The sequence below is a fragment of the Coccinella septempunctata genome, chromosome 1 (genome assembly GCF_907165205.1).
Source record: "Coccinella septempunctata chromosome 1, icCocSept1.1, whole genome shotgun sequence".
Taxonomy (NCBI): Eukaryota; Metazoa; Arthropoda; class Insecta; order Coleoptera; family Coccinellidae; genus Coccinella; species Coccinella septempunctata.
The window spans coordinates 9472120-9484393 of NC_058189.1; the positions used below are offsets into that span (position 1 = coordinate 9472120).

The 12274-nt window shown below is 34.1% G+C and overlaps 1 protein-coding gene across 1 annotated transcript in view; it reads right to left on the bottom strand.

Annotated features, from left to right (window-relative positions):
• LOC123312735 (ribosomal protein S6 kinase alpha-5-like) overlaps positions 1-12274 on the bottom strand; it is a 114370-nt gene that overhangs the window by 68464 nt on the left and 33632 nt on the right. The window contains exon 2 of the mRNA XM_044897199.1: positions 5531-5599. Within this exon, the coding sequence (XP_044753134.1) occupies positions 5531-5599 (69 nt within the window). The remainder of the gene's footprint in view (positions 1-5530; positions 5600-12274) is intronic.

Below are 12274 nucleotides of genomic sequence, written 5' to 3' on the forward strand. Positions count from 1 at the left end.
TGGGCAAAATTCGTTGTCTACTAAGGGGATCTCGAGAACTATAGCAGCTAGAAGAAAACGAATGACACATTTTCAACAAAGAACATTTTCCAGCTTTTTATTAGATAAACAAAGAATGGTGGAAACCGTAGCCTCCTATGATTCTTCGTTTTTGAGTTATTAGCAAAAAATGAGATTTTGACGACTTCGAAAAGTTCTCATAACTTTTTCGTCTTTGAAGTTGCAGATCTGAAGCTTGAACGTAGAATCTACTGCCGAGCTCAAAATATTTTTTCATTTAGAATCATTAGGCGAACTTTCGTTTTTTTTTTAAATGCAAACTTTTATTGAATTTGTTATTTTTAATTGGAACAAAATTTTTTGTTAGTGGATTAAACGTATAAAAGTGTCTAAAAAGGTTCAAGTTTCAGATCTGTAACGTCAAAGACAAAAAGTTTCGAGAACTTTTCGAAATTGTCAAAAACTCATTTTTTCTAATAACTCAAAAACGAAGAATCGTAGTAGGCTACGGTTTTCACCATTCTTTGTTTATCTGAAAAAAAGCTGGAAAATGTGTCATCCGTTTTCTTTTAGCTGCTATAGTTCTCGAGATACCCTCAGTTGACAACGAATTTAGAACACCCTGTACACAACAACCCTGCAAACAAATTCACTATTTTTTACGAATTTCTAATGTGAACATACGCACCCTGAAAAGGAGTTCAGGACACTAATTGAATATCATTATTTCAAAATCAATAAAAAACTGAAAATTCGAATTCAATATTTTAAACTATATCCTGTCGAAAAAATAAGAGTTGATGGGAAATCAACGACCAAATCATCAGCACAAAAGGCCTACCCATTTCTGGCACAAAAGTGATGATTGCTATTTAAAAGACCATTACAAACTCCTCAATTACACATGAAAATTGTCGTAATTTAAAATAAACATTGACATGTTTCAACAACATAGGAAATACCGAAGATATGAATTTTCTGAGTCATTTTCCACTCACTCTGTATACAGAGTGTCTTCAAAGGTTTTCTTTGACAGAAGGTAGAACTCATCAAAATAAGTCGTTTAACCAAAAATTGTCTATATAAAATATCCAAGATGGCTGAGATACAACCCCTAGAAGTTCGACAAAATTTCATTGAATTTAAAGTACGGGACTATGGAAGGTGACTCTGGCATCGCAAAAACGAAACAAAACATAAACATATGGCTGGACAATGGATGGTTCAGTATCAAGTTCATCGGATTAGATGCATCAGGTCACTTTTGACAGAACCATAATTGTTGTATCGTGCAATTTAGGGTGAAAAAAAATGTAGAAAATCGAGGCAGTTTCTTGAAAGTGCATATGTTAGTTATCTTCAATTGTTCCTTAAATTGTTTCAAGAAAACTTTGAAGAAATACTACAAATAGATAGATCACTGTACATATATTTCTGTCATATGTACATATATGTAAATAAAAAAATAAATAAATAAATAAAAAATGATGAAAAAGACAATTCGGCAATTCTAAGTTCCCATTTTCATTATCAGGTAATTATCGAACGAGCCAATATCCTAGACGAAACCACATGGTCGAATCAGGAGATCAGTTTTTTCCCACTGCTTTGCGATAATTCAGCTTACAGACGGTTTAGAGTCGTATTAGGATTTCAGTTATCATTTTCAATTTTTTTTTTTTTTAACTTTGTCATTTTGAAAGTTTTGTATAGGTGATTATTGGTGAAACGCTTCATTTTGACCAGTTCTACCTGTTGAAAAAAAAGCTTCACCTTCGAATACACCCTGTATTTCGCTGTGGTCGACGACAGCATCTTGGGATCAACGATCATCAGCTTTCAGGCGGTAGCGAAGTGAATGAACTTCCCACCCGAAAGCGCCAGGTCTAGGACCCACACCGAAACGGCCCGTGGAAGCGTTGTTGTGGTCATCAACACGGAGAAATTGCGGGTCTTTGAACGATCTGCCCCAAGGTACAAGAAACGCAGCAAACGCACAATGACCGGCAAGGTCGCGAAGGGGAAAAAAGAAACTGCGAACGTTGAATGTGTCTAGCCTCATCGATCGCCGGATTCTGGGGGACGTGAGACGTGACGCTCCGCACGAGAGGATGGTTGAAGATGACGGTTCGTTGGAATATGGACTATTTAGCCATATCGGTTGGAAAACGAAGAAATCACCAATACAATGTGTGCTAAGTTAAATTACTAGAAAGAATATCGAGCCTCATCCAAATATGATGGGTGGATTCGCATTCCAAGTATGGTTGCATTCGAGCAGAAAAAAGGGAATTGCATATCCAGAAAAACCGAGGGAGCTTCTGCGTTGACATTTTTTTTCATAAATCAATATGTTACCTTATATTCGTAAGTGTTAATAAATTTTAACAAAATGAGTCTGCAGCGTAGTAGAAACATTCCCTTTTTGGAATGCATGCAGAAAAAAAAATTAATACAGGGCGTCGGCGCCATGGGACAGCGGTCGATTTCTCTAATTCTATCAACTATAAAAAAAGAGTTTCAAATAAAGCTTCTCTCCTAAAATTATTTAGAACTATACAAAGTGTTTCGTTTTTTTCTGTACAGCTATCAACTTCGTTATTTTACATGGAACACCCTATATATTTTCACATTTTTAATTCCTTGTTAAATTTGAATATTAGTTTGATAACACAACTATGTCTGAATTCTGACGGTTTTCGAGAAATTGGACTTTTTATTAATATGTTGACAGTTTGAGGTACTTACATAAAGGACTATAGCTCCGTCCCTATTCTATGTAATTTATTGAAATTTGGACTGTGTCTAGTCAATAAATGAAACACTAAAAATTTTCTTTGTAAATAACCATATTAAATACAGGGTCCACGAAAACGTATATCCATTATCAAAACAGAAATTCATCAAGATCATCATTTTTTTAAATAGCAACCTCTTTTTTTCTGTTCATTATTTAAACATTTTGTGTTCGCTTTTAGTTGTTTTAAATAGTGAACAGAAAAAAAATTCTGAGCTGCCAATTAAGAAAATTAAGATTTTGATGAATTTCTGTTCTGATAATGGATCTAGATTTTCGCGAACCCTGTAAATAATATGGTTATTTACGAAGAAAATTTTTAGTGTTTCATTTATTAACTAGACACAGTCCAAATTAGAATCATTTACAAAGAATAGGAACGGAGCTATACTCCTTAATGTAAAAAAACGTCAAATTTCTGGAAGACCCTTGATAATTCAGGCATAGTTGTGACATCAAACTTATAGTCAAATTTAACAAGGAATTCAAAAATGTAAAAATATATAAGGTGTTCCATTTAAAATAAAAGTTGATAGCTGTGCAGAAGAAACGAAATACTTTGTATAGTTCTAAAAAATTTTAGGAGATGCTCTACTTAAAAAGAGGAAAGTTTTATTTCAAACTCTTTTTTGTAAAGTTAATAAAATTAGAGTAATCGACCGCTGCCCCATGGCGCGGACACCCTATATGTCTGGCCTCTTTACTCTAAATTCACCTGAGAGGGCACATTTAGAAGCTCAGTAGAGAGTTTTTCACCAGAAACAGGGAGAATTTCCTGAACAATAGGTTCTTTCGCATAAGTAATATGTTACCCAGCAATGTAGTCAACGCCCCGAGAGTAAATACATAGTTTCAAAAATAGATGGGACTCATGGGGAGCTGGTGGTCTATTGAGACATGTGCTTCTGACTTTTTCCCTGTTGTGATGAAAGAAATATTTTGTTATATTGAGTTTTTCTTTAATGATTGTTGGGTGTATTTCTTCTCACTGAAATAATTCATTATATTACTTATATAGGTTATCCTCAACTCTTATATCCTATATAATAATAATAATTTCTGAACAGGAAAAATTGTGTCACTAACATGCGAGCTAACATGTTTCATTCCGTGTGGCATACACAAGGTGTGACATCACTATTTGAATTTTCCACTTATTTGAATCCTGAGCTCAAAATATGGAAATTTAACCAGAATCTCCTAGAGGAAGTGATACTCCTAACCTAACCTAAAGCACCTAGATGAGTTGTGTCTCGTGCCGTCCTGTCTGTGTTACAGATACTTAACAGGAGTTTCATTTGGAATTTTCAAAATTATTTTTGCTCAGTACTCCCAAAATTTTGCCGTTTTCAGCAGAAAATGTGAATACTATAGAGGCTCTACCATACAGTAGTCCTTGCACATTGACAAAACGGACCAAATGGTACCGGAAATGGAAAATGAAAATAAATGAAAGCAAAAGTCAAAGCATAATGTTCCAATATAAAGACAAGAAACAATCCAAAGATGAAGATAAAAATTAATAACGAAGAAATAAAATGGCAAAATAAAGTCAAATATCTAGGAATAATGATGGATGAAAACTTAAATATGAAAACGCACAGCTTTGATGCTGCGTGAGAATCTGCTGGCATCACTTCCCTCTATAAAATAAGCTATACATGAGAAAAACTAATTTGGCATAGAAATACACAAAGCAGTTTACAACAAGTGAAAAACAGTATTTTTAGCGACTCTAGAAGGGGGACTAAAGCAGTAATGATCAAGGATTACTTCACTTTGCCAAATCGAAAGCGACGAATGAGAAGCTAAAGTGATTTCTATGAAATTATGTGGAATGCAAGAACAGCGGTATTCATTGCAACCCTTCATAATAGAAATGAATCGAATCATATCAACTCCTAATCGTAGACTACCTGGAAACGTGACTTATCAAAACATGTATGCATATTTTGTATCCAAGTGATAAAAATTAATCATAGTTGAATAACGTATGGAAACTTGTGATATTAAAAGAAACTGATTGAGAATGACCTTGAATTTATTCGAAAATATTGGGGAATTCCCTAAATCACTCGAGACCTTGCAATAAAATTCTGATTGATCGATATTTTGATTAGCTTTATTTCAATCAGTGGCTTGCAGGCAAGATGATCGCTTGCTCTGTAAGAATATGAAATATCAAGATTTCAAAAATTCTTCTCATTTTGCTTAATTCCAAATAAGCTATTTTTTACCCGTGATACATGGAGAAGTATTTTATCATCAAAGTTTGATTAAACGCTCATCAAACATACTTTTTAAACTCCAAACCGTTCTGATGATAAATTGATCTCCTTTTCCCTATTATGGTCATAACGCCTGAAGAGTGAAGATTAGATTAGTTCCTCATATAGACAGCTCACTCTTCAGAAGGTTCATGAACTGTCCCACACCACCATTGGTGGGTGGAATAGCCGTCGAAACGATTAAAGCCGAGATATACGAGTGATGGATCTTTCCAGCTGCAGAACCATAAGAGCGATTGATTACTCTTGATGTCACATCATCGTGAGGGCCATGGCACACATTATCTTTTTGCTACGTTGCATGGCTGCCTTTCAATTGGATAGAATCGCACCACACAGGGGCGACTAAATCGAGATAGATAGCTGAGTTCACCTATTTTCAATCCATCAACCCTCGTAATCAAACAAGAAAAAAAATTATAAATGAAATTTCGTTGGTACTTACCACCAGTTCCCAAGACTTTGAGCATCTCAAAGTGAGACATATCCACTTTTCCAGTACCGCTGAGGTTGACTGAAATAAAAAAACAGGCATTAAGAAAATGATCGAACCAATGTAAATGTGCGTGAATAAAAATGCCACAATATGCTTTTCTTCTTATCTGAACCATTCGGTTCCAGAATAGATAAATTCAGACTTATTTCACAAAGAATAGCATCACACAGTGCCAATTTATGATAGTCATACATATAATACAAAAATAAAAAATGCCTAATAAAAACAGTTGAAAATGAACACAGAAAAAAGCTCGATACTTAAATCATAATATGAACCATAGACTAAATTTAGACTCCTTTTGATTATTAAACATTCCACATGGAAGGTATCAGACTACTCCAATGACTGTATGGTACACCAATACCGATCTGCAATAGTCCAATGATTTTCTTGAAAAAAGAGGCGATTTCCCTAGGTAACACTTTCAAAGGGTATTTTGAATATGGAATATGACCATACAAAAATAATTCGTCATCCACTCACAGGGCTTTACTGATCGAAATTTCCATGAGTCAATGGCTTATGATCTTATAGTTGTACGTACGATAGGAGTATTATCATATTCATCATTATCTGCACAATGCAGTATGTGATTACCCTCCCTGGCAATGCAATCGATAAAGGACAACTTTATCGGTTCGTTGAATTTTGGTTACCAACTGATAACAGTTTATCACCTACGGGTATAACGATCTATAGGGAATGTCGTGAAAATAACATTTTGAAATCAACAATGGCTGCGGTCATTTAAGTTCAATTCAAATGAATAGTTCAGAAATAACTGTCGAAAAATGTTTTTGGAGAAAACAAACAATGAAATCCTCGTCATTCTCGAAAAAAAATATGTCTTTCCAGAAAGTGTAATGCACTGATAAGATTTATCTAATGCAGCATCTGTTTATGTTGGTAAATGCTGACCAGGATCGGGAAAAAATAAACAACACGATAATTCCCATTCAAGTCGATAACATTGGAATATTTTAATAGAAATAAGCATTTGTGGATTTATCTGCAGCATATGACACAGTATGGAAGGATGGTTTGATTTTCAAACTTAATAGACATCTGAGGTGTGGAAAGATGGTTCGCTTACTAGAAAACATGCTGTCAGAGAGAAGGTTTCGTGTTTTTGTTGATGATAATAGTGGTAATTTCAAAACTTTGAATAACGGTCTTCCACAAGGATCAGTTTTAGCACCTCTTCTTTTCAATGGGGAATTCTCTTCAGTTTGGGTTATCACTGCATATGCAAGTTCAAACAGAATCATTTCGAGTTTCATTCATGTTTTTTTCAAATGCTCCGCGGAAACTATTCAAACTTGTGCAATTGAAATGAAACGCTTTAAATTTTAAATAACCATTTGTATTTTTCATTTTTAAGTGCTTAAAATATTTTTTTTTTGGAAAACGGTTGAAATGGTCATTTCAAAATGTGACGTTTCAAAGATATTTCATAAAAATACATCATTTTCGTCAGAAGGAGTATTCCCTATTTATATATGTGTGATATCCTTACTACTTGTTCTAAGAAATTCATATACCCTGATGAGCCCTAGCTTTCGGTCATTCGGATTTAAGATGTGTATAGAATAGTCTTCCCACAGATTCTCAAATTTTGAGGAATTACTTTTTCGAGCGGCTTTTGAGTCCTAACCCAAATAAAACCGAAATTTCATGTTTCCATTTGAATAATCATCGAAAATATATAAAATTGAGTGTAGTTTTCGGTAATTCTTTTCTGGAACATAACCTCGATCCAAAATACATAGGAGTTGCTGGATTCCTCGCTGAATTTCAAAGCGCATTTAAAAAATTTGCGTCTGAAGTTGAAAATTGGTAATGATATCCTGCATAAACCAGCTGGCACTTCATGGAGTGCTGCTGCAGCTACTCTTCGAACGGCTTGGTGTTTTCGGCTGCTGAATATTGTTTTGGTTAATAGTGCTCATGTGCAAAAAATTGATGCAGAGCTAAATCTTTCTATGAAAATTATTACTGGAAATATTAGAGCTTCACCTATTCAAAGGTTACCAGTTCTTTAAAACATTGTACCTCCCCCCATATACGTAGACAGAGTGCAGTTATAAATTCCACTCCTTTCCCGACTCATTTCCAATTCTGTTCTATATTCCACAAAATATGATTCCCATACTGAAGTATGGTAAACCCTTATGGTCCAACTCTTTCCTTAATTCGAATGTAAGGGACAAGGACATTTGGAAGTATGAAGGGAATACGTGCACTATTTTCAACCAAGAATTAGTTATTGATCTCTCTAATGAAGTTCCTGGTTTTGATGACTTGAGAAACTCAGGAACCATATCGATATGATTTCCAGCATGGCTCAAGTCCCATATGAAGTCAATTTCAATATTCTTAGCCAATGCCAATGATGAAAATAAATTATAAAGAGAAACCTCAGAAGCCGTTGAACCATTACATTTGCTACCATCTAAATGTCATTCTGAAAACTCGTTGAGCAAGTGGCAGATAAGAATTGATCCTTAATCATTAACTTTAAAGGTGGGATATTATTCGTATTCAAGGGTATCAACAAAGCAGAATATTCATAGTTTCTATTTCAGACTTCAAGGGTCGAAACTAGTTTAACACTATAATATTGTTATAAACAGGAAGTTGCACAAAACGCGGATTATTTTGTTGTTGTCAAAAAATTGATTTCCATGTATGATTTTTCACGATTCACAAGAAGCTTGAAATTACGAAAATTAGTGGTTAATGGGGTGGGCGGCACTTTATTCAAAAAGAACTGTATTCATTTTGAGAGGGACAACTGTACATACAAAGCGCCATAGCATATCAACGCGGAAAATATCGTACTTATTGATAACCCACTGAATATATTGTTGTAATCATGTTATACGAGTACGTGGATCTCCAACAAAAATAAATACATACATATATTTTTAAATATAAATTAAATTTTTCGTTGGAAAAACTGTGCTAGAGCGGCGAAATTCCTCCATTCATGTATTTCATCATTAATTCTGCAGAAAAAAAGCTATGCCTGTGCAAAATCGGAAAAATGTATTACTGACAGTTCGCCTGAAGTTTTTCAGCATGAGCATGGAAACTTTGCTTAAAAAACTAGCCTAAGAATAGTTCTGCACCCGAAGGGTCTCTCACCGATTAAAATTTGTACAATTATGTATTGCCTCTTCTTGAAAGAATTTCCCTAACTTCCCCAAAATTTCTCTAATTTGCTTCTATTTCCACTCATTTTTCCTTCATATTCACATAACTTTCCATGAATTAATTGGGAATGCTCGAGAATCTAGTAGAATTTTTTTTCAAATTTTCCTATCGGAAAACACGCTTTAAATCTAGTGGATCAGTGTGTAACCAATATAAGTATATTCATATTCTGTCTTTTTTTTTATGAAACTTCTATCACTGGAACATTTGGGATTTCAATGTTTCCGGCAAGTGTGATGAAACAAATTATTTTATAATAATCAAACGCCTTTAAATCAGTGAAGAATTATGATCAGATCAGCCACTTTCACTGCTAAAATTTTCGCGTGTTAAAATTCGAGCAGTTTGCGACGGGGAAGATGAAACGGCCAAAGAGCAATATCAACTTTCATTTCATATATAACACGCAGAGGTAAGGCGACGGTTTTTGCAGCAAAATCCCACCGAAAAAGGGGGTCAAGAGCGAGCATAGGATGCGAGGAAGACGATAGAGGGTTACATCAGTATCAGAGATCACGCAACCTTACTTGGATGTTACAATAGCCTTCAATCGTATCATTACCATTTCTCAAACAACGCCATATGATTCCCATTGTTGTCAGGGTTTCGGCATGGAAAACAGCAGGTTCTTTTTCTACGTTTCTAGTGTAGACTGTAAAGAACAGAGAAATAACAACTATGACACGAAGAAACAACCATCACATGTCACTTAACTCTACGAAATGAAGTTTCTGAAGGATGCATGGTCTCTATGAACAATTCACAGAAGCATTACGACACCGTTCGCTGTCTTATACGACTTGCATAGATTCGTTTTAAAATTTGTTTTGTGAGTAGATCTCTTGTGTTCATAGTGGCGTTTGGTGATAGGAAAATCTTCGTTATGAATGTTCTGAAACCTCTTTTCACGTGACGATAAAATGCCCATGACTTAAAACAATTTATGAGAGAAAGAGTTTTCTTTGGGGTATTGAGAGACATTCTGAGTGGATAAAAAGGATACAAGATACTTTTTTCCTGGCAATGATCACTTCAAATCGGACATTCCACCATAAAATTATCTTTTAGAAAACAAACACATTGTACAATGGGGATGTAAATCTTATAAACTTTCACTTTTTTACGCGTTATCCACATTCCAAATTTGGTAAATCGCACACGGTTCCATGCTAGAAAGAAAAATTTAGGCCAAGGTCAAACAATATGACCCCACATAATTACATATTTCTATGCATTTGTAGTATTACACAACTATAACCTCGGGTCAAACAATATGACCCCACATAATTACATATTTCTATGCATTTATAGTATTACACAACTATAACCTCGGGTCAAACAATATGACCCCACATAATTACATATTTCTATGCATTTATAGCATTACACAACTATAACCTCGGGTCAAACAATATGACCTCACATAATTACATATTTCTATGCATTTATAGCATTACACAACTATAACCTCGGGTCAAACAATATGACCTCACATAATTACATATTTCTATGCTTTTATAGCATTACACAACTATAACCTCGGGTCAAACAATATGACCTCACATAATTACATATTTCTATGCATTTATAGCATTACACAACTATAACCTCGGGTCAAACAATATGACCCCACATAATTACATATTTCTATGCATTTATAGCATTACACAACTATAACCTCGGGTCAAACAATATGACCTCACATAATTACATATTTCTATGCATTTATAGCATTACACAACTATAACCTCGGGTCAAACAATATGACCTCACATAATTACATATTTCTATGCTTTTATAGCATTACACAACTATAACCTCGGGTCAAACAATATGACCTCACATAATTACATATTTCTATGCATTTATAGCATTACACAACTATAACCTCGGGTCAAACAAAATGACCCCACATAATTACATATTTCTATGCATTTATAGTATTACACAACCATAACAAATCAAAAGTGTTTGAAAGTCAATGAAAATCGTGCGTTTTACCCGAGTTTACCCAATTAAAAAACACCCTCTCAATTTGAGACACCCTTCATCACGCCCTTCATACTCGCCCGAGTACTCGCCTTTATACGAAGGATTCTCAAGTACAGGGTGTCCGAGTTAAAGTGTGCCTATACCTTATTGTGGAAACTAAAGGAGCTAGAAGAAAAAGTTGAATACAAAACTTGTCTGTAATCGATTGAACTTTTATTTTTTATAACCCACCTTAATACAGGGTACTCCGTTTTTTCTTTCTCATTTTAAATGAAACGCCCTGTATACTATTGCATTTTTCAATTCCTTGTCAAATTTCAAGATAACTTTGGTATGACAACCATGGTCCTATATACCACCGATCCTGAGATATTCGACTTTTTCCTAAAATTTTGACAGCTGTAGGTGCTCACTAAAATAGCTGATACTAGTTTTCTGATGTATGTATCGAAACCAAATTTTGCATAGTTCTTGTCAACATATTGGATCATACGTTACATTTCTATTTTTAGCAATCTGATGTACAGGGTCTTCAAAAATTAAAATTAAAAAAGAAATTCAATCAAAGCTAAATTTTTTCAAATAGAAACCTATATTTTTTCTTGTTCATCTTGTAGAGCAGTTTAAAATGCGCAAAAATATATTTAAACTTTTTCTGTAAAGTGAATAGTTTCAGAAATATGGACGAAAAAGTGCATTTTCCCGTAAGAATATGGTAACTATGGAAAATAGCACTTATCTAATTGTGTATTTTTGGGTTTTCTTTTGTGTTGCCAGTAAACTACTTGATTGTTTCGAGAAAAATGTATCTGTTAGTTGAGTCTCCCTTTAAAATTGAAATAATTTAATTTTATTGGGAGCGAGTACTGATTATGATTACAATAGACTTTTTGTCTTTCATTAGTCAATCTAGTTAAATAAATTTATCAAAAAATCAAAGCGAAGTATATAGCAGCAACCTCGGCAGCAACACTAATTAATAATTATGGTTCTCACGGGAAAATGCACTTTTTCCTCCATATTTCTAAAACTATTCACTTTACAGAAAAATTTAAATACATTTTTTGCTCACTTTAACCTGCTCTACATGATGCACAAGAAAAAAATATAGGTTGCCATTTGAAAAATCAAGTTTTGATTGAACTTCTATTTGAATTTTTAACTTTAATTTTTGAAGACCCTGTATATCAGATTGCTAAAAATAGAGATGTAACATATAATCCAAGATGTTGACAGGAGCTGGGCAAAATTTGGTTTTGATACATTCATTAGAAAACTAGTATCAGCTATTTTAGTGAGCACCTTCAGTTGTCAAAATTTTAGGAAAAAGTCGAATATCTCAGAATCGGTGCTATATAGGACCATGGTTGTCATACCAAAGTTACCTCAAAATTTGACAAGCAATTAAAAAATGCAGTAATATACAAGGTGTTCCATTTGAAATAAGAAAGTTGATACCAACAGGGAAAAAACGGAGCACCC